Source organism: Mustela nivalis (genome assembly GCF_964662115.1).
Source record: "Mustela nivalis genome assembly, chromosome: 1".
NCBI lineage: Eukaryota > Metazoa > Chordata > Mammalia > Carnivora > Mustelidae > Mustela > Mustela nivalis.
Genome location: NC_139020.1, coordinates 116,496,276 through 116,517,381, shown reverse-complemented (window position 1 = coordinate 116,517,381; position 21,106 = coordinate 116,496,276). Strand labels below are relative to the sequence as shown.

At 50.3% G+C, this 21,106-nt stretch overlaps 1 protein-coding gene across 6 annotated transcripts in view; it reads right to left on the bottom strand.

Moving 5' to 3' along the window:
• SLC12A8 (solute carrier family 12 member 8) overlaps window positions 1-21,106 on the bottom strand; it is a 135,949-nt gene that overhangs the window by 51,743 nt on the left and 63,100 nt on the right. For all 6 annotated transcript variants that reach the window (XM_082699823.1, XM_082699820.1, XM_082699825.1 and 3 more), the window contains one exon: window positions 8,753-8,866. In XM_082699823.1, coding sequence (XP_082555949.1) covers window positions 8,753-8,866 — 114 coding nt within the window. The remainder of the gene's footprint in view (window positions 1-8,752; window positions 8,867-21,106) is intronic.

The following is a 21,106-nucleotide window of genomic DNA, read 5'->3' as shown; positions in this document are numbered from 1 at the left end:
TCAGCATTGTGAGATTACATACTTGCTAATGACTCTTTACCATTTTAGTATGTCCTATAGTTTGTCACATCATTTGTGTACCTTCCATCAGATCATTTACAAAGACCCCCAAGAGCTCCCCTGGTATATATACACGCTCTGTCTAGGAAAGTGATTGATTAATCCTAACTGCTTCCTGCTTCCAAACAGGTTCTGCATTCGTAACAAAAGCCCTTTCTTCTCCCACGAATCACACAGTCAGAGACCCAACCTTTGATTACAGGGCCTGCTAGCTCTCCTGGTGTGGGGCACACAGGGCTCCTGGTCAGTGGGAGCAGAGATGACACACGTGGAATGGGCCAAACCCAAACAGCCAGGAAGCTGGCTCTGTTGGCTCTGTTCTCTGACAAAAGAGAGAAGCCAGAAGGTAGGTAGTCGGTATGCCGACACAATGCACCAAAGCCAGGGAAATGCCCACTAGGCAGGTCGTTCCTGCTAGGCTACCGTGGGCCGGCTGACGTGGGCGATCCAGGCACACCTGTTAGATTGGCTCGCACACTGAGGCTGTCGCTTTCAGAATTTTCGCCTGTGTGTGATTACACGATTCCTGAGCAGATGATCTCCAGTTTTGGTGAATTAGAAATTTCTTGCTTGTCAGTTGGATCCAGAAAAATTATTTTGATTTAGTAGTTTTTTAGATACACTTGTCAAGTATTACGGAGATTCTCGGATTTGGCTTTCCATCTGCTTCTGGCGCCATTTTAAGATGTTATCGTTAATGTTAGAGCTGGATTTAGGGTGGGTGTAGCAGAACAAATACTATTTACCAGAACACTAATATCCGGATGTTTCATGGATATTTAAAAAAAAAAAGAAAAGAAAAAGCTTGGGAAAATCTTGATTAAACAAGAGTAGAGAGGTCTTTACTGCTGGACTTATCAGTGCCTACGATATGCTAATTTCATTGTTCACCTCTAAGAAATGTAACACACAGCGGTTCCCAAAACTTATTTAACAATATTACACTTTTTTTAAAAGGGAAAATTATTGATTACTAGTATTCAAGGGAACACAGTGTGGGAAACTCTGTGTCCATTTTATAATTACTATTAGTCTTTATGCTTTTCTTGGGAGGCTTCCTAAAACTGCTTAAAATGGCTACTTAAAATAACAATTCTTAAAGCTGGTACATGTCTTAGAGTCATCTACTCCTACCTCTTATTTCACAGATGAGGAAAATGAGGCCCCAAAAGATGGGATTTTGCCCAAGTTTTGCACCAATGGCAGCACTATCTTCAATCTTCAAGTCCCCTGATCTCAAATCGGTGTTTTTTCCGCTACGTCACAGAGTCTCCTGGTTTCTACCACCCACACTTTTCTTGGATTTCCTTTTTGTAACAGAGTAGCTGTATGATTCATCTGGGGTTACCTCCCCGCCCCTCACCCCGAGAAGGTTGAATTTTTCAGTTTTGATCAGCACTACCCACTGGTTTACCCATGGGTTCTTTCATCCCCAGTTCCAAACCACTCACTAGTCTGTGCCTGTCCAGGGTATTTCCCCTCCTCATAGGTCTTAAACTGCCTGTTCCGGGATGCAGTTAATTGCTTTACCCGAAACCACATTTCTCTCTGCATCAGGATAACTATATAGTCTGTGCTTTGTTACCATGTGACTTCACAGCGTCCTTCATATGGTTAAGTCTTCTGACTTGGTCTTCCAGCCTAGTTCTGCTGCCTTTCAGCATGTGCTTACTGTCTCAGCTTTTACAAATGTGTAACATGGTGTTGGCCGTCCCCTTGCCAGCTTGGGTTTACGAGGCCAAACTTCCAGCGACACCCATAGTCTCCCGGGCACTGACACTGTGCCTCTAGTTTGGGTAGGGGCCACCAGGTGAAGAAGGGGCTTGGGCTCGGTGCCGCATCGCCAAGGTCTGACCTAACAAAGGGCACAGACGGCCAAGAGAGAAACTCATCTCCTCTACGTCTCAACAATACACCCGCAGTTAAGAACCTGTATAAACGTCAAATACGCTTGCTTACAACATTTGCGAGACTGCGGCCATGTCCTTCTGCCCCCAGTCCACCCCGGCGCTCACAGATCAAAGCCTTCACTTGCTGCGTACCATCACAACTTCCTACCCTGTACTCTACTTTGTTGCTGAAACTGAGAATTAGTGAGGCGGTAAAAAAGCCTAATAGTTTTTCTAGCCTTTTCTGGTCTCTGTTAGTTGTTCATTAAAAGACTACTTCCTCACTCTTTCTCAAGGAGCTCCCAAGCTTCGTCCTGGGAGTTTATAAATTTACATCCGTGTCCTTAGAAACCTTTAATTTTCTCCTCCAGCTCTAGCTTAATTGTTTCTCTGCTGTCTATTCTCCTTCTTCTTTGAAGTTCCTGAGTTTATGCTTTCTTTTTGTCATGAAGGCAGACTATCCCTGCTCCCAAGTTCCCAAAACCTGTCCGCTGCATTTTGCGACGAAGGGAGCAGTCGGCTGCGGTTTGGAGGTGGCGCGGCCCTGAGCCTCGGGCTCCTCGTCTGCAAACGGGGATCTACTCTCTACCTGGCAGGACTGTTGTGAAGTTGGGATGAACAGTGCCCCGCACCTAGTAGGTGCTAAATAAATGTCCACTCGGGAGAGACGGGCTCCCCTCCTCATTCAGAAATCCCTTGGGTTCGTTAAGGAGGCTGGCCGTCCCTCTTACCTTCCATCTGATTCCCAAACCCACTCCTTCCACACACCTGGCTGATGGGCTGGTCTGTTAAGGTGCTCCTGCAGGAATCTTTCATCTCCTCTTGGCTCTATTCTTGGAGGCAGAACTTGTCAGTGCACCCCCCAACCGCCCTCATGCCTTAGAGACTCTGCTGAGACACTCGCTGTCATATAATGGAACACTTAAACACCAGGACTCAAGCAAGACTTGCCAGCTTCAGGGTTGGGGGCGGGGGGTGCAGATTCACATGCGTGGACATTCTCCCCTCCAGCATCCACTCCGAAGGAGGTGAGAAGCAGTGGGGTCCAGCACTTCCTGGCCTGCTGACCTCTCTGTGTTGTTGTCCCTTCATCTATAAAATGGAATAATAACCAAACCCATGGAAGGATCCAGGTTCTCTAGGGTCTGACACTTTAAAACAATATAGACTTCTGAATATGAAATTAAGAACAGGGCCTTAACAGGAGCTCATGCAAGGGAGGGACCCCAAAGCCTGGGCTTCACAGCTGTTATGCTAAGTCTGCCCCTAATGGGAGCAGTGGGGCTGAGCGGTGAGGGCTACGTGAGGGACAGAGCGCAAAGCACTCACCACAGCGCCAGGTCTAGCAGACTGTTGTAATGTTAATTATTAGTATAGATACTCATAATAATTTTGATAAAATTCTAAGTTAATTCTATAACTAGAACTATAAAAATAAATGCCTTAATAATCATAACGCATCCTTTTCTCTTGTTCATGCTCATGAGAATGCCGTGGGATGAGCCCCAACTTCAGCTTGCCCCGACCTGAGGTTCTCTCTTCCTTAAACCTGGGGACCCCATTCTCAATGAATTTCCTTCTCCTAGTTCTTTTTTTTTTTTTAAATATTTTATTTATTTATTTGACAGAGAGAGATCACAAATAGGCAGAGAGGCAGCAGAGAGAGAGGAGGAAGCAGGCCCCCTGCTGAGCAGAGAGCCCGATGCGGAGCTCGATCCAGGACCCTGGGATCATGACCTGAGCCGAAGGCAGTGGCTTAACCCACTGAGCCACCCAGGCGCCCCACCTTCTCCTAGTTCTTGACCGTATTGTGGTCCCTGATCCCTGTAGTGGCTGTGTGTGTGTGTGTGTGTGTGTGTGTGTGTGTGTGTGTGTGTGTGTGAGAGATAGAGACAGACAGAGAAACAGAGAGGGAGAGAGAGAATCCTATGGGCATGGATGTTGCTTTTTCAGGCAAGTTGGGCTGTTTCAGGCAAGCGTAGCTTGGAGAAGGAAAAGTACTTTAAGAAACAAAGCAAACGTAGAATCTACTCCAAGGCCCCAGGGTGTGGTGGACTGGAGGGAGAAGGACAGAAGGACCGAAGGACAGGACTCATAAATCCAAAGAAGCCACTGAAACCTAGTTTTCAGCTGCTCCTTACAGGAAGTGTCCTACCCTTGAGATAAAATATCTGAAGTAACTAAGTCGTATGTCTCTGACTGAAGATGGGGACACGGCGGGGGGGGAGGCATTTGTGTTTGTTCTTCCCAACTCCGCTCCCTTCTCCACAGCCTGGACATTCTCTTGTTCCAGAAGAGGACGGCGTTGGAGGGAGCCCCAGCCATGACTCACTCAGAGCTAATCCTTGGCAATTCCATCACCATGGAAACTGCCAATCATCCATGCTTTTTATCGCTTAACAGAACATCTGCCAGGGGAAAGCCAAGTGGTACAAATTGTTCGTCCTGCCTACCGTGTTTACGCTGGGGCCCCTGGCAAACAGAGAGAGAGAGTCAGGGAGGCAATGCTTCATAGCAGAATGGTGGCCCAACCCCGGGCACTAATTAGCTGGGTGACCTTTAGCAATCCTTCATAAGACTCTCTGTGCTCCTCCTTTCCTTGTTGGATCGGTGATTCTCAGCCTGGCTGGGCCAAGGGGCAGTGAAAGGATGGGGAAGCATATCTCCTAAGAAGGGTGGGGCTAAAAAAAAAAAGCTTGTGTAGATAGTTTCTTCAATATTATAATTTTATATTTGGAATTTTACAAAATAAGATTTTCATAATTTAAGCTACAGAATATAAAACTTGACTAATAGTCTTAAGTAGCAATCTGTCTCCAAGGAGGGACAAACATCCCCTTCTCTGGTCCGGGGAGCATATTAGCATTTCTAGTGCAGGTGATGTAGGTTTTAGTATCGTGATGAAAAATGAATACAGGTGAAAAAGACAAAAAGTTTGCTGAACAAACTTCTCTCAGATGTTAGTCCTGCTCAGACTCGGGGCTACTGTATGGCTCTTCAAATCTCAGGCTGCTCATTTCTTGCTGGAGGGGAAAATACTGAAGCGGGGCCTGCCATTCTCTGCCCTCTCTCAAACCAGGCATTCCCTCTCTCTCTAAGACACCGGGCTTGGAGAGGCCAAGGAGGGCACGGTGAAGCAGTGTGGAGGGAGCCCAGCACGGTCACATTACTCACACAACCTCCCCGGAGTGCCCCCTGGGGTGCTGCCAGCCAAGAAGGCCTACGGCCCCCCTCAGGTGTGACTGCGCCCTGGCCTCTGGGCCCGGAGTTTCTTGACCTGGCCTTTGGACTCATGGAAGGTCCGGGAAGCCTCTTGAATGTGTGTTCTGCCTGTGTGGGGGAGGGAGGGCAGGACAATATTTTCAAATGTTAACTTTTTAAAGTTCCCTGTATTTGTTTTCCCCCTTGCCTTTTCTGTCCGTTCAAGAGGAGATGACCTACACTGTATTGCCTTGAGAGAGATATGTGGCAGGAGGAAGCCAAATTTGCCAGCGCTCTGTTTTAGGGTCTGTTTCTCAAAAGCCAGAGCCCTTGGGAGATTTTAGAGAATCGAGGAGGTAGAAAAGAAGCCGCAAAACGGGTGGGGAAAGCATGGGGGTGGGGGGACAAGAACAGACTTTGGTACATAGTTTGCTGGGTCCGGTGCGAATAAAAATACAAGACCCCTTGTTCAAAAATTACTAAGAATTTTAGCAACCACAAACCATTGAACCAAGCGTGGGGCCCTCCTGAGCTTGGGACCCAGCGTGAATGCATAGGCTTATGCCCATAATGCTGGCCCTGGACGGGAGTGTCCGCCATATTGTAAGAGAAGATTGTTCCTGGAGCTGGAGGCACGGAGAGAAAGTCACATAGGATCTAGAGCAGTGTGGACCTGGGGCCCACTCCTTGCCAGCACTAGTGGGGACCCCACAAGACCCTAGAAAGGAGGGCCTGGGAAACGCATTAGCTCTAAGCACAGGGCTTCCAGGTTCAGATTTCTGGTTCTCAAAAATGGCTTAGAAGCTGCACAGAGCATGTACCTGAAGGGATGTGCAGACAGGACAGCAAGAGGGTCTGGCTCCCGGTACAATGCTGAAAAGCCAGACATGCCTTGGGACTTGGTAAGGCCTTAAGACCCAGGAACAAAATGGCAGGGCCTGGTGGAGGCATGATGAATGACTGACCTCAGTTTTCAGTCATCCTGGCAAAATGAAGGCTTAGAGTCCGAGACTGATACTTCAGAAGAATGAAAGGGAAGCGCTACTCCTGGCATATCTGTATTTGTGGACCAAGATTCGACCTGCTGGACCTGAGGCCTGGCTCCAAACTCTCCTCTGTGGCCGGCAAGAGAGAAGGTTTGGACCCGAGTGGTCAGCAGCAGAGGTGGAGAAGAGCAGGAAGTAAAGAACCTCTTTTAGGGGTAAAAATTGACAGGGCTTGGAGGGTACTGGTAAGAAAGAGGACGTTATCATGAATAAGTCTCCATTACTGGCAGGAGCAACTGTCTGGAGCAAATTGTCCTGAGATCAGGAGTAACGGGGAAGAACCAACTGGAGGATGGGTGGGATGAGCTTGGTTCTGAACATGTTGGGTCTGAGATGCCCAAGACAGGATGTCATGGAAGCAACTGAGGATATAGTATGAAGCCTAATTAGAGGAGTCTGGGCTGGGTGCGAGTCTGGGAGTCATGAGCCTTGGGAGTGGCCATGGGACAGTAGGCATGGGTGGGATTCTAAGGAAAACAGGCTTGAGAAAGAAGAGAAGAGGGCAGAGGCATAGACTGAAAAAATCCCACATTTACTGGGCGGAAGGAAGAGGATGTATCTATGAAGGCAAGTCAGAGGGCCAGGAGGCGGACAAGGAGGGTGCTGCATCATTGAAGGCATGAGAAAAGGAGGAAGTGGCAGTTGCCCATCTGAAGACATGGAGAAGTTAGAGATGCTCACTGAACCGAATAGCGTGGCAGCCACCGAAGACTGGACGGGGACCATCTCAGTGGTGAGGCAGGTTTGGAACTCCAAAAGAAGAGAGTGGACAGGCTGAACAGGAGACAGAAAATGGAGACAGGAGCACAGACCAAGCCCCAGGGTTTGGCAGTGAAGAGGAGTGAAAATGCGTCACGGCTAGAGGCAGGATTCGGGAAAGAGGATCAAAGGTGACTGACATTGTTCATCTTCTTATTTGCACAGCCTTACTGAGGTGCAACTGTTAGGCGATAAGTGGCACGTGTTTTTCAACTGTAAGAATCTGGGAAGTTTTCACATATGAATATACCCGTGAACCCATCACCATCATCAGGAATAGAGTTTCCTGCCCCAAAATTACCTTGTCCCTCCCGCCTGCCCCCCTTCCCTAGTTCCCCATCCACAAATCTGCTTTCTGTTACCAGAGTTTGCATTTTCTAGAATTTTATATAACTGGAGGTTTACATAGTTTTATCTTTTAAAAAAGGTTCTTTCCTTTTGTCTGACGTCTTTCATGAAATACCATTATTTTATGACCATCTGTATTGTTGCAGGATCAGTGGCTCATTCCTTTTTATTGCTGAGTAGTTCTATATGGCACAGCTATGTCATAATTTATCTATTCACCTGTTGACAAATAGTTGAGTTGTTTCCAGTTTGAGACTATTACAGAGTAAGCTGCTTTGAACATTCATGCACAAGTCTATACGAACACGTGTTTTTATTTCTCTGCGGTAGATAACGTGGGGTGGAATGGCTGTGCATGTGTTTAATTTTTTTTCTTTTAAGTCTACTGCACCTCGTATTCCTAGGTGGCGCCCATCCAAAGACTAATCTGGCACAGCCCTGCTTAGCTTCCAAGAACAGACACATTTAGGGTGGTATGGCCATAGGCTGTTCAATTTCGATTTAAGAAATCATCCCACTGTTTTCCAACATGGTCGTACTATTTTACATTCCTACCGGTAGTATACAAGAGTTCCAGTTCCTCCATGTCTTGCCAACGCTCAGCACAGACAGCCTTTAAAATTTTCAACATTCTAGTAGCTTCTCCTCTTTGTCTATCCCTATCCCACTTGAGGAGAGGATAATGAGCAAGGAAATAACCACAGGTAGGCAGGCAGAGGCAGGAGGGGAGGCAGAAAAGCAGATAAAATCAGCCACACTCCAGGGTATCAACACCACCTGATCAAGAGTAAAATGCTTGTCTGAGTCTATGCTCTGGGACAAGTCACTCACAAATGGTGATTCCTCATCAATCATCTGGTCAACATGTTAGTTCACTACCCTCCAGGCCAGGGTCCAGAGCCCAAGACAAAAGTCCTAGAGGGACCTCAGTTTTGAAATGCTCCTCCCTGGCTGCTGGAGAGCCAGAAAATGGGGCCAATGGGGTAAGGAGATTCATTCATTGCCCACGGGACCCTGGTTTCACCCACACACAGTGTCGTGAGAAGGGGACAGCCTTTCTCTGTCCCCTGGGAGAAGACACATGGGTTGTGGTAGAGGCAAGGGGAGTTTTGGGGACAAATGTGCTCTCAGTCTAGGGTGAAAGGGGGAGCTTGTCCTACTGAGGAATATATCCTGTTCAGCCCTGAGAGAATTATGTCTCTATTAACTAGGCCTACAGGTTTCAGTACATAGGTATGGAGCATAAAAAGGATGAAATAATGAGGGAGGCCTTCAGGAACTGTGAACAAGGCAATTCTGTTAGGTTTTTAGTGAAAGCAAAGGCCATCTCTAAAGTCAGACATAGATACCCATCCAAGAAGCACATGCAGGCCACTTAAAATACTGAGCTTCAGGAACCAAGTGTCTGTACCCTCATGTGGGAGTGGGAAAGAACCCAAATTACTGTACCTGTAGCCGCTGGGAAGAACACCCCGAAGACACTGAAGAAAGATTCCCCGGGGCTGTAATCTGGCAGAGTGTTGTTCCACAGCAGTTCCGGGGAATAGCCCACAAAACCGTGCTCTGAAATGACACAAAGCAGAGCCAAATGAGCCAAGTGATTGTGTGGTGATGGTGGGGTCCTGGGATCAAGCCCCGCATCAGGCTCCCTGCTCAGCGGGGAGTCTGCACGTGTCTAAGAACTCTGTCTCTCAAAATAAATAAATAAATACAATCTAAAAAAAAAAAAAGTTTTAAAAAAATGAGCGGAGGGATAAGATAGAGCATGCGGGCTTCCCTGGACTATATAGTCTCATCTTATGTAAATTTAAACGTTATAACATAGAGGTATGTGTGTGAGAGAGATGAAAGAGACAGAGGGGGAAGTCTGACAGAATCGTCATTACCACTCTCGGGCTTGACTTTATGGACCTGTTTCTCTAGAGACATGTAGATGAAATGACTTGAAGGAGAACAGTAGTTAGCTCTGGGTAGGGGAACATTTTTTTTTTTTCCTGTTTTTCTTTCTTTTCTCCTTTCTTTTTGATAGATTTCGGTATAGCTGAAATCTTTCACTGAGCATGTATTTATGTATTTTCCTTTAATTTAAAAAACTCAACTAACTTTCCCTGTTCAAAAACCTTTCCATGGGTCCCTCTTAGTTGCAGAACAGAGTCCAAATTCCTGAAGATGAGAATCAAAGTCCGTGACAAGGGGCACTGTGCCCGCTTCTTCCTGTTCATCTTTGCTCTCCTCTACCCGTAGCCACGCAGATGATGCTCCCTGAGAACATCAGTAATGCCCCTCCCTGTGCCTCCCGCCCTCCGGACCTTTCTCCTACGTGTTTAGCATCAACGCCATGTTCACTCTCCAAGCCCATCTCAAATGCTACTCGCTTTGGGTTTTACCTCAACTCCTAAATCATGATCAATCCCTTCCAAGGGCTCTCATTACTGTGGCCATATTCGATCTCTCCCCAGCTAGACTTCTCAGGGCAAGAAATCCAGCCTTACGCAGCTCTGTCCCCCAGAGTCAAGTGCTGTGCCTGGCACATAAGAGGTTGGTTGCTAGTACGGGTCACATTAAGAAGAATCTTTCTCTTAGATCTTGGCTATGCTTTCCCATCCTGCACCCAGGCTTTCCGTTTGACTTGTTCTTAGGGTACTTTATAGCAGGAACACCTCAGATCTGATTTCTTCAAAGTGTTTTAAACATTTGTACCCTGACTTCAATAAAATGTTTCATGTGTTTTCAAGCCTACTTTGCTTCTTTGTCAAAGGAGGTCACTTTGAACAGCATCTGTGGACATGTTAGTGGGCTATGGAAGTTGAAGATCCAAGTCAAGTGTTCTTAGGCTCGGGAACACCGAGGATAGGATATCCAGCCTCTGCTTTTGAATCTCATCTCTGAGAAGGAGTTGGTTTATTCCTGTTAACTATGGTCTAAGAGAAGCCAACCCTGCTCCCTTTCCTGAAACCCCCACAACCACATAGGATGGGCATTTGGCCATCACTCCAGCCAACCCCTAGAGTTGTGGTGACAGAATTTCCTGCCCAACTGTCCTCCACCTACCTTGGGGCTTAGCTTCCCCCTGAGCTTACATCCACAAAAGAGCTCCTGCTTGCTCCTGAGTCCAAGGAGACTGCCAGTGCTTTTTGCAGCTTCCAAGATTCATAACTTAATAGGAAAAATATTTTGTAAAAAAATAATAAAGTGAAAGCTCAGTGAAGCACAAGGGGCCCTGGGGAGTCCGGTCAGGACTTAAAATCACTGTCAATTGCTTTCTTCTGCCCGAACACGGAATTTGCCCTAAGACCTTCAATTCCAAGTCCTGGGCAACATTTCTGAATGGTTTGGCATCTTCTCCGCTGGTCTTCCCCTCATTAACAAAAAGGCAATAATGGCTGAGTTAACTTTAGTTTATCCCCTGGCTGACCCCACTGACTAGCCTTTCTGAGGTGAAAACCCAGCCCAGCCTGCCTTGGAGCAGAGTTCGGCCAAGCTGGGATGATGTGTGGGTCTGAGAGCACATCTGAACGCAGGGCTATGGGCTTGCAGGGCTGTGGGCTTCCTGGGGAGGCTTCGCTGGGCCCCACTGACTTCAGTGGCCCCCACGGCAGCTCTGACAGAGGTGGGTGTTTGGTCACCAGGCCTCGGGGGGCTTTACCCAGGTCCCACGGAAGAGTTCCTGGGAAGACTTCTCTCTCCGTCCACCCCACCAACAGGATCCACAGACTGATAGCCTAAGTCACTTGACTCTCACCGGGGGCTGAGAGGAGGCCTGCCTCCTCCCCTCTCTCTCTGCAAATGCAGCCCCACACATTGCCCAGCACACGCTCACACTGACGTGCTGCCGAGCCAGCCCTCTCCTTCTGGTGTGCTTCTGAATCCTTCTCAAGGAAATCACCTCAACTTTGAAAAGAACTTTATGGGCAAAAACATTGTCAATGCTTTATTTATAATGATGTAAAATGGGAAGTCTACATTTCTAACCCTGGGGGACTAAAGTATTTTAAATATTTAGAAAGGGTTTTTAGTACCACAGAAAATTGTCCACGTTATGTATGATACACCTGAAGCAAGAAAACTGGACACCGTTTATAGTACAAATACCAAAAAAGTTTTAATTTATGCATGTAAGGAAAGAAGAAAACATACTAAAATACTAACTACGGATGTCTATATAATGCAATTATGAGCAATTTCTCCTTTTTTCTCTTTTACAAATTTTCCACATTGTCTTTCACAAGCAAAATTCACTCACCAACACAAAATAACGTCTTTTCGAAAAACAAACAGAATATCCCAGGACTGAAAGCCTACCTTCTCTAGATCACTTTTCTGTAAAGAAGCTTCTTTTGTTTATTTTTTTTCTTTCCATCTATATTCTACCTGCTTCTCAAAATGATTTAAGTGATTTATGAGAAAAACATAAGTAAGATAGGGCAGATAAAATAAGAACCAAAAGAAAAAGAAAAAAAGAAATGGAGAGAGAACAAGCCCCCACAGCCACGTCTCCATGAGACACAGCCCAAGGTCTCTGCATAAAGCTGTGAGGTAAGACCCTGCAACGATCACCCTCCTACTAGAATTCAAGGCCTACAGAGATCATCTGATGGCTTTTTGGCCAGCCTGCTCTGCCAGGAACAGACCTCAGGGCCCACCCCTCCTGTGTGCCACTTTCCAGTGGATGAGAAGGAGCTCTGGAGGCCGGCATGGTGGACTTCCTTATTTCCTCTGCTCTTACCTTCCCAGGCCCTGATGACTTCCACTCCCTAAAAACCCCACGACCTCAGGTCCCCGGGCCTCAGCCAGCCCCCAGTGAGGCTTGGACTTACTGGTCCTCACCTCAGCTTCCAGGGCTCTGATCTCTCCCCAAACCCCAAACCAGGCCCAGCCGACCCTTGAGCTTACAGCAGGGTGGATGCCCAGGTCACCCACTGATGTCCCTGACCAGCTTGGACTTGCTAGCTGAGGCACGAGTTGAGCTCAGCTGCACGCATCCAGGGCACCTGCCATAGCCTCTCACAGTGGGTCTTCAGGCTGGACATGCTGACATCCAGGACAAAGGTTCTTAAGTTTCACGGTTATGGCCCCATTGGAGAATCCGATGAAGGCTGTCCCCACCGACAGCACACTTTGCACATCATTTGGGGGTTCCAGGCCTCTGAAGCATCTCCAAGGGGCATATAACCTGAAGGTCAGGACTCCCCCTTTAGGGACTGCCCTGCAGCCGAGACTTGTGCCAGCCGCACACACACTGATGGCGTCCCCTGTCCCACCTGCCCCCGTGCCCAGCCTCACAGTGGACAGACGGCCCACGACAATGCATGACACTGCTGTCCCTGCCAGGCAACGGGGGGGTCTCTCTGTGCACAGGCCATCAGAGGGCAACCTCTCTTCTGAACACAATGACAAGCGGCCCCTTACTGAGCACCTCCTTTGCACCTGTCCCCAAACACTTAGTCCCTTACAACGTCATCCTTGATCCTCAGATCTACCCTGCAAGATCAGAGGGAAGGACAGCAGGCTCAGGAAGGTAAAGAATCTTGTTCAAGGTACACAGCCAGACTTGCCTGTGCTACAGCCACCGCCTCTCTTCCAGGAGACAGTCCCCTGGTCCCTGGCCCTGCCCTTCCCACACAGGAGGCTGGCCTTGGTCCTGGGCAGGCCTGTGGCCTATGGAACAAACCCTTCTGGGGACATTCCTGGGGTGGGGGGCTGAGGGGCTGGGGTGTGCCAAGGCATGCAACACCGGTCCTCACCAAGCCCAGCAGACATCCGTAGAGCTCACAGCATCCCTGCCCTCCTTCTGCAGGAGGCTGACAGAAGACCCCCCTCACTAGGGAATGCCATGCGCATCTAGGGATGTATGCCCGGTGGAGGCTTGCAGAGCTCAGAGCAGACAGAGCCTCGTCTGGGCTCCATGTCTGTCTGAATTCAGAGTTTTCCTCCCACCATGCTGTCTGTCTGTAACTCATCCCCAGCTGTTTCCCCAGAGGTCCCTAACGCTTGTGTCTCGGCCCCTGGGAACCATTCAGTCCCTCTGCTGGTACAACAGGGAGCCAGTCCGGGCCTTCTCAGCTGACATCTTCCAAACCCGAAAGGCCTGGGAGGCCCCATGCCTGCACACGCTACATGTGAACATCTGGGTTTGACCCGAACATCTGGTTCTGTATTTACCAAAAATACTTCATCCCCACTTGAGTTACGTGCTTTTAGGAAAAACAACACAGACCGGGGGGTGGAGTGGGGGACATAAGAGAGAGAAAACAAATCAAGACAAAAGCCAGGCAAGAAGAGGCAGAGGTAAGATACTTGAAGGTCTGTCTGCAGAAAGGCCTGGGCTTCCTTTCCCAAATCCAGGTAACATGGTACCTCTGGGTGCCCCCGGCTGGACTTTAATGCCATAGGATCCACCGTCCACTACCAGGGAGTCCTCACAGGACCCCACCCACATTGCCCTGGCCAAAGGGAATCAGCTCTGGTCAGCAGCTGTGACAAACCCTCCCGTCAGGTCGCTGCCGGTTATCTCTCTGTGGCACCTGTGGCTCCCCGCCCCCACCGCCCCCACCTCTGGGGTCTGCCGAAGTCACAAGAGGCAGTTGGGAAGTCATCAGCCCCCACATGTAGGTGTCAGATTGCTACTGCTGACTAACTTAGAAAGTGAGATTTCTAAAAATGACACTGGCAGTAGGGTTGGGGTGGGGGCACCTTGCTGGGAGCCGAGCTTCAGGGCAGGCAGGGGCTTCCGGCGCTGGCTTTCTTCTTGGCTCGGGTCCCTCACCCCTGGACCAGCGAGACAGCCCTTTCCTGGGAATGGACAATGGGAGAGGCTGGTCCAACCAGGAATAGAAAGAGCGGAGGAAGGGCCTGGGAGAGAGGAAGGCAGGGAGGGCCCCAGAGGGCGGACTGGGGCCTGAGGGATCACAGGAAGAGCAGCTCTGCAAGGAAAAGGAAAGGAGAGGCCGAGGTTCTGGGAAGGAACACACACCAAAACAACGCAGTGGGGGAGGGATGGGGGGATGAGGCCAAGAGGAGAGAAGTGAGCTGAGGCTCCCCAGAGGAGGAGGAAGTACAGTCGGGCGGGCAGTAAGGGAATCACGAATGTGGTGCCTCTCCCAGGGGCAAAACATGGTGTAGCACACATGCCCCACCTCGGGTCCTCCCAGGTGGGCAGTGCCATGAGGGTCTACCCTGCTGTGACCACTCTGGGATGTTGTGGCTTGGGGACAGAGATCCGTAGCTTGAGGAAGGGAACAGGTCTGAAATGGCCTAACCAAGAAAGATCACTGTGAAGGAGAAGGAGGAGAGTGTCCAGGGTCCATCCTGTCACTAAGTCCTCCATGGAGCTCCTGCCCAAGCAGCGCCCCCCCCCCAATTACTCACACACTGCTTGACCACAGATGGTCTAAGGCAGACAAAGATGGGCAGCTCATCCCACTTCTGACTGTGCACTGGCCAGCGGAGTTTTTCCTCCTCTGGGCTGTGCGCTTAGCTCCTGGGAGCTGAGAAGGGGCGTGGGGATGGGGGCAGTGGACCTGGGCCCAGAGAGCATGGATTTGGGAGAAGCCAGGCTCTTGTTCTCCTGTCTTGGGTGGAGAATGGGGCCCCTTCCTGGCATGAGCATCCTAAAGATCTCTGGGGAAAAAAGGAAGGATGTTGTCAGGAACAAGACACAGGGGTGGGTGCCCTGGTTCCTAGGGGGACTGAAGGTGAGTCCCTTTCCCTTTTGAAATGCAAATTCTGACTGTCAATCTGGTGTGAGCCCCAGGTTCTTCATCCCTACTGAGCCCCCAGGTAATGAGGCAGGTGCAGGGGACCTGGTGATGTTTTAGAGCCCTTCTAATTCTGAAAGTGGCCCAGCCAGGAGCCCATTCTTAACATTCATCACTCAGCCTCCAATGACACCACTGATTTCCAGCGGCAGACATAAAATCCCAGACTTGCTTCTGGAACATGTCAGCACCACCCCAGCGCCCCCACCCCCCCACTCTGGCTGCTACCCCTTCCCTTCCCCGTGGCTGTGACACACAACACGTGAACTGGGAAATGAGCTCGCTGCCACATTTCTTAACATGCTGTGACCAAGCAATTATGAATTACAAGGCCTGCCACTAGGTCTTCTGTTATTACAGTGTCGGGTGCCCTCCGTTCAAGCTGATAATGAATCTTCAAGGTCGAAGGCACTGATCCTTTTCAACAACTGAGCCACCGGGAGCTCGGAGTCTGGCCTGGAGCCCACGGAGGACCGAGCCCAGTCTGCAGGGCTATCCCACCAGATGGGGTCACAACAATCTGGGTCTATTAATAATAAGGACTCCAGAGAAGTGTGTTGAACCCGAACTCAGTCAGGCAGTATTGAGCTGGACTGTACTGACCATGGACTGGAAGACGGAAGGGAAATGATGATAAGTTTGGGAGATACTCCCGAGGCACCCACCCATGGCCCAGTTTTCCTTCCCCACAGGATCTCTGGGCGGCCAGCTGGTGGCCTGCCCTGCACCACAACCTCCTCTCTGGCTCCAGACTGTTTGGAGGTTTGGTCCCCCAAAGAGAGGGTGGGGAGAGGATGTGAGCAGGGTTTCCAGCTCCCAGGCCCCCACCCAGAGAGAAAATACACAGAGGGTGGGCTGGGCATTCCAGCAGTGGCCAGAAGGGAAGTCTGAAGTGGGGCTGTGCCTGCCCAGAGGGCACAGGGAGGAGCAGCCCGGAGCCTCCAGGCCCCTGGGGAAGGCCTCCGCCCTTGGAGACAAAGGCTGGCTGGAACAGCTGGAAAGCCCGCAGGACTTGGTAACCCGGGTGGATGAAGGGCCTGAGTGTGTTGGGGTGGCGGTCAGGGTGGCCCCCTTGGAAGAGGGTGGCTGGAAGTTTCCCGTAACCAGAGAGGCTTCTGCCAACCCCTACAATCTAGGATGGACAGTTCAGAGGTTCTTTCTGAGCAAAGGGTTCCTCCCTTGTGAAAGTGAGGACAAGCCTTTTCTTGACGAAGAATGATGTCTAATACCCAAGAAACTGTTCCAGCTGCTGACAGAACTCTACTTTAAATGCTTAATGAAACTTTTCTTATAATGGTCTTGGGGTCAGCAAGTTGAGATATGAGATTTTTGCCTGGAGATGCCTTCAGAGAAAAGAACTGTCAGATGCCCCAGAACAGGAAAGGGCCTGACTCCCGTCGGAACTAAGGCTACCCTGAGCCCAGGAAACAAAGACGTAGCTTGGGATCATAGGAAGAACTGCCACACACACGGAGCTGGTCTTTGTGTCCGTCACTGTTCCAAGCCCGTCAGTAGTATTAGCTCACAACAGCCCTACAAAACAGCTGCATTCTCCAGGTAAAGAAAACAAAGCGCAGAGGAGACCCAACAGGATTCAACCCTTGGCGGCTGCTGCTGGGGTGGGAGCTCGCTCAGGGATGCAGGGAGTCTGGGAGGGGAGCCAGGAGCCTGAGCTACCTCCGCAGGGGCTCTACCCAGGGAGGGTACAGAGGCCCTAGCGAGCCCAGCTCACAGAGCCTCCAACAGCCTGCCCAAAGCAGCGGGTGGCTCAAAGGAACCCTGAGAGGAAAATAGGGCCTTCTTATCTCCTAGGGTAAAGGAATGCGCTCTGGGGCCAGGATAAGTGGCTGTTTTGACAGGAAATCTCCACCCTGGCTGTGGGTTCCACCCAGCCACGACTTACCACCACCACCCCTTCTGTCCAGGCCTCTGGCATCCCAACTCCAGCCTACTTAAACTCCAGAACCCCAGACCCCCAAATAATCCTAACCCAGCTGGTGGCCCCCACGTGGGCTGCCGCTGTGCACCTCTAGCCCTCTGTGATAGTCAGGAGGTCTGACCTAGGAGTCACTCCCCTTCCCTAGTCTTGGCCTGGACACCCTCTCCAGGCAGGCAGCAGAGGAGGGGGTAGAATGTTAAGTGGTCCCCTGCAGGGGACAGACAGCAAGATAATCACAGTCATGTAAGCAAGGCTCCCCCTCCTGCCAGACACTATGCTGGAAATACCCAAATTCCCAGACACCCTTTCTTGCCCCCACTTCAACAGCCATGGGCTGTTGTGTTCCCCAACACAAGCCCTACCCAAGAAAGAAATGGAGCAGATGGTCTCTTAGAATTCTATAGAAGATTCAGCATCCTAGTGCCATAAGGGTCTTTAGCTTCCAATCCATTTCATAGATGGGAAGGCCGAGACCTGCAGAAGGAGAACCTCACACAGCTGGCAGCTGGTCAGGCAAGGCAGAATCCAGTGTGGCCAAGCTCCCATCCAGCATGTCCTGTAGATATCCCCCTCCAGTCCTGTAATGGACTCCCCCCCCCTCCCCAGTCCTGTAATGGCCTCATCTCTCTGTTGTCCCTGCCAAGTGGGAACAAGAACCACACTATCTTCTTTTCTGGTGTGTCTCTGTTGTCAGGACCTAGGGAATATACCAGAACTGTAAAATACTAATAATTAACAATGGAGAGGCAGCCCTGGATGGCTCAGTTGGTTAGGCACTGACTTTGGCTCAGGTCATGATCCTGGGGTCCTGGGTTCGAGCCCCGCATTGGGCTCCCTGCTTGGTGGGAAGCCAGCTTCTCCCTCTCCCCGACTCCCCCTGCTTGTGTTCCCTCTGTCACTGTCTGTCAAATAAATAAAATCCTTGGGAAAAAAAAAAAAAGAAACTCTGAATCTCAGCTCTCTCTTCTCCCCTTCCCACCACCATAGCTGTAGAATCAGAATCTTTATTTTTTTTTTAAGATTTTTTTATTTATTTGACACAGAGAGAGAGAGAGATTGAGAGAGATCACAAGTAAGCAGAGAGGCAGGTGGCAGGGGGTGGGGGGAGCAGGTTCCCTGCTGAGCAAAGAGCCCGATGTGGGGCTCCATCCCAGGACCCTGAGATCACAACCTGAGCCGAAGGCAGAGGCTTAACCCACTGAGCCACCCAGGCACCCCCAGAATCTTCATTTTAACAAGATCCCCAGATTTTGAAGCTTGAGAAGCTTGGAGTCCTGAAGTATAGAACCCAGGGGTCCCCAGGGACCTGTGCTTCCAGGATAAATGACATTAACAGTAGTAATAATGTACTGAGCACCCACCTGGTGACAGCTACGACACTTCTGCATGATTGTATTTTATGCTGGGACAAGTCGGCAAGGGAGGCCTTATTACCTGCTCTTCAAAAATGAGGTGCACAGTCGGGAAGTCAAAGCCACAGTTACAGGCCAGCTGGAATCTGGTTCCAGAGCCCTGGTTCTGACAAGAGATCTAAGTGTTTCACTCGTCCACTCTACAGGGCCTAGAAAATCACTGGCAAGTGAGATCCCTGCGTGGGTATTTTAGGGGCTGCCCTACTGCCCATGCTGGCCCAAACACCTGTGCACAGGGGCTGGGCTACCGGGGGGGCGGAGGGCTAACTCTTTCTTCAGAAACGGTCCCTGAAGACGAAGGGGCATGGTTCGGCCCCCAGTGAGCATTAAGTGCCAGAGTGACACATCAGTTAGAGGGTTAGCAGGCTTGGGGCCACTTCTGCCACAAGCTCAGAAACTTCTAGCACTGATATCCCCCAGGCCAGAGTGAGAGTAAAAGGGGAGGCTCACTCAGGTTCCCAGTCTATAACCTCCAAAGGTCTGATGTGGGGCTTCCTCTCCTGCCAGCCCCCAGGAGGCAACACTCTCCTGCCAACTGCTCCGGAAACGAATGGCACCCTCCCCTCTGGGTAGCATCCAGGGGCTTCTCGGGCCACAGAGGCAGGCCTAGCTCAGGGAGCCCGGGTTTCGGCTGGTCCTCTCTGCACCACCTACCCTCAGCCTGGGGCTGTCCATCTGGTTCTGTGTCTGTAGGTGTTTCACCTCATTCCCCACCCAAATGTGGGTGACTTGAGGGCACATCGCCCTGACTTCATGTCTCTCACAGACTGCCATGCCTGTCAACAAAGTAGGTGCCCCCAAAAATGCTTGGGCCAGGAAGTGCCATGATCAGCCTTCCTACAGAACCAAAGAAGGTGGTCTGCCCACTCGCCACAGCCAGAGGACTCCTTCCGTGTGCAGGGAGAGGAGCAGGGGCACAGGCAGGAGATACATATCCCATCCCTCAGGGTGTCTCCGTCTACTTTCTTGGAACTCCCAGCTGTTCAAGGCTGAGGCAGGCAGGCCCAGTAGTGCGAAAGGGCCCTCCCAAGCCAGTGATATGCTTCTGACATTTATCCCCAGAACGCTGGCCAGGGAGCCCAGCAGCCCAAAGCCCCTCCTGCTTACAGAGCTGGAGCAGACACAGGGGTAGAGCTGGACAGTGTTAGCTCTCACTTCCTTCTGCAGCCTTGACTGCATCCCCACCGCCTCCTCAGCCTAAGGGTTGCTTCTCTGCCTTCCACAGCCAAAGCCAGCGAATAAAAATAATCCAAGCTAGCAGGAGGGCCTTGGAGCTGGGGGCTATGGGGAGGGAGTGCCTAGGATTCTGGCCAGTCACTCTTTCTTCATCACAGTCAAACTCAGAACAAGAGGAAGGCCTGGGGCGTGCCTGCTCCTGCCCTTCCTCCAGCCAAGGATGAGTGAGGACCTCTGCCCACAGAAAACCTTCTATCAAGGGTTAGATCCAAAGAGCCAGGAATTCAGAGCTCCTAAGGTATGGTCTTCTCCCTCTCCCAGAGAAATCTTCAGTGTTCAAACTCACCTAATTTGAAAAACAGCAACCACCAACATGCACTGTTATTCCACAGGTAGAACAAATGGAAGAATGAGCTCTGCTTCCTGATTAGGGCACCAAGGGAGAGGAGGGGTAAGGACCGGATTAGGGGAGGGATGGTACCAAGTCCCAGATGGGGCAGCGAGTTCAAGGTGGGGAGAAAAACCAGAGAGAGACAAACCTAAAAGGAGAAATCAGGCAAGAAGGGAAGAGGAGAGAAGCCAGGTAAGGAATGCTGGAGGTCACGATCTGCTGTTGGCTCTGAGGGCTGGACTTCAGAAATCCTTCCCAGGATATGAGCCTTTGTTTACAATTCTCCACAGACCTAATCTTTAAAAATTCCTCTGTTTGAATCCTTAATCTTCCCCCCCTTCTGGGTTGACTATGCCTTTGAGAATCTGGCAATATTTCTGGACCCTCTCCTAGAAAAATACACTCTTTTCCGTCTGATTTTTGCATGTAGCTTCAGGGGCTCGTGGATCCTAAGTTACAACATGCCTCCTCTGAAAGTTCCACTGTGATTGGGAGGCCCACCATGGCCAGAGCGAGCACAGCCCAGCTGCCACGCAAAGCTCGAGCCGCGGCAGGCTGGGCCGAATCTCACGTGCGTGCGAGCCATCACATGGGGCTGTTACGGACCTCAACATCCTTCCCTGGTTACTAGCCCGACAGTGGCCCCGGAAGCAAGGCTGGCTACTTTCAGGGGCCAGCTGTGTGTCTGGCTAGTTATTAATGCAGTAAAAAGCCTGCCTTTGACCCAGGTAACAAGGTCTGCACTGACCTGGAAATTAACCCTTTACAGATCACTAGGATTATATTAATTTGCCCATGTGCAGTAGGTCCTAAGTCTGAATCTGCATTACAGATAACCATTGTGCTGGTTTAAAATACTGAATACAGGTCCGAAATTTGATAGTCTGATTCAGAATGCTCTTCTAAGGAGCTTCTAGGTGACTCTGAAGCAGGCAGTCCCTAACCAAACTCTGAGACACAATGTTCTTGTAGAAGTTTGCAACCCTGGGAGGCCGAGCTTCTGGGCCAACAGATAAACAGTTTCCCTGCTCAGTGTAGGGTCCTCCTCACACTTAGGTTAGGACTAGGCCTGTGTACAAGGGCACAGACTGTGTGACTAGGTTTGGATCGCTGCAGCAGAAAGATTGC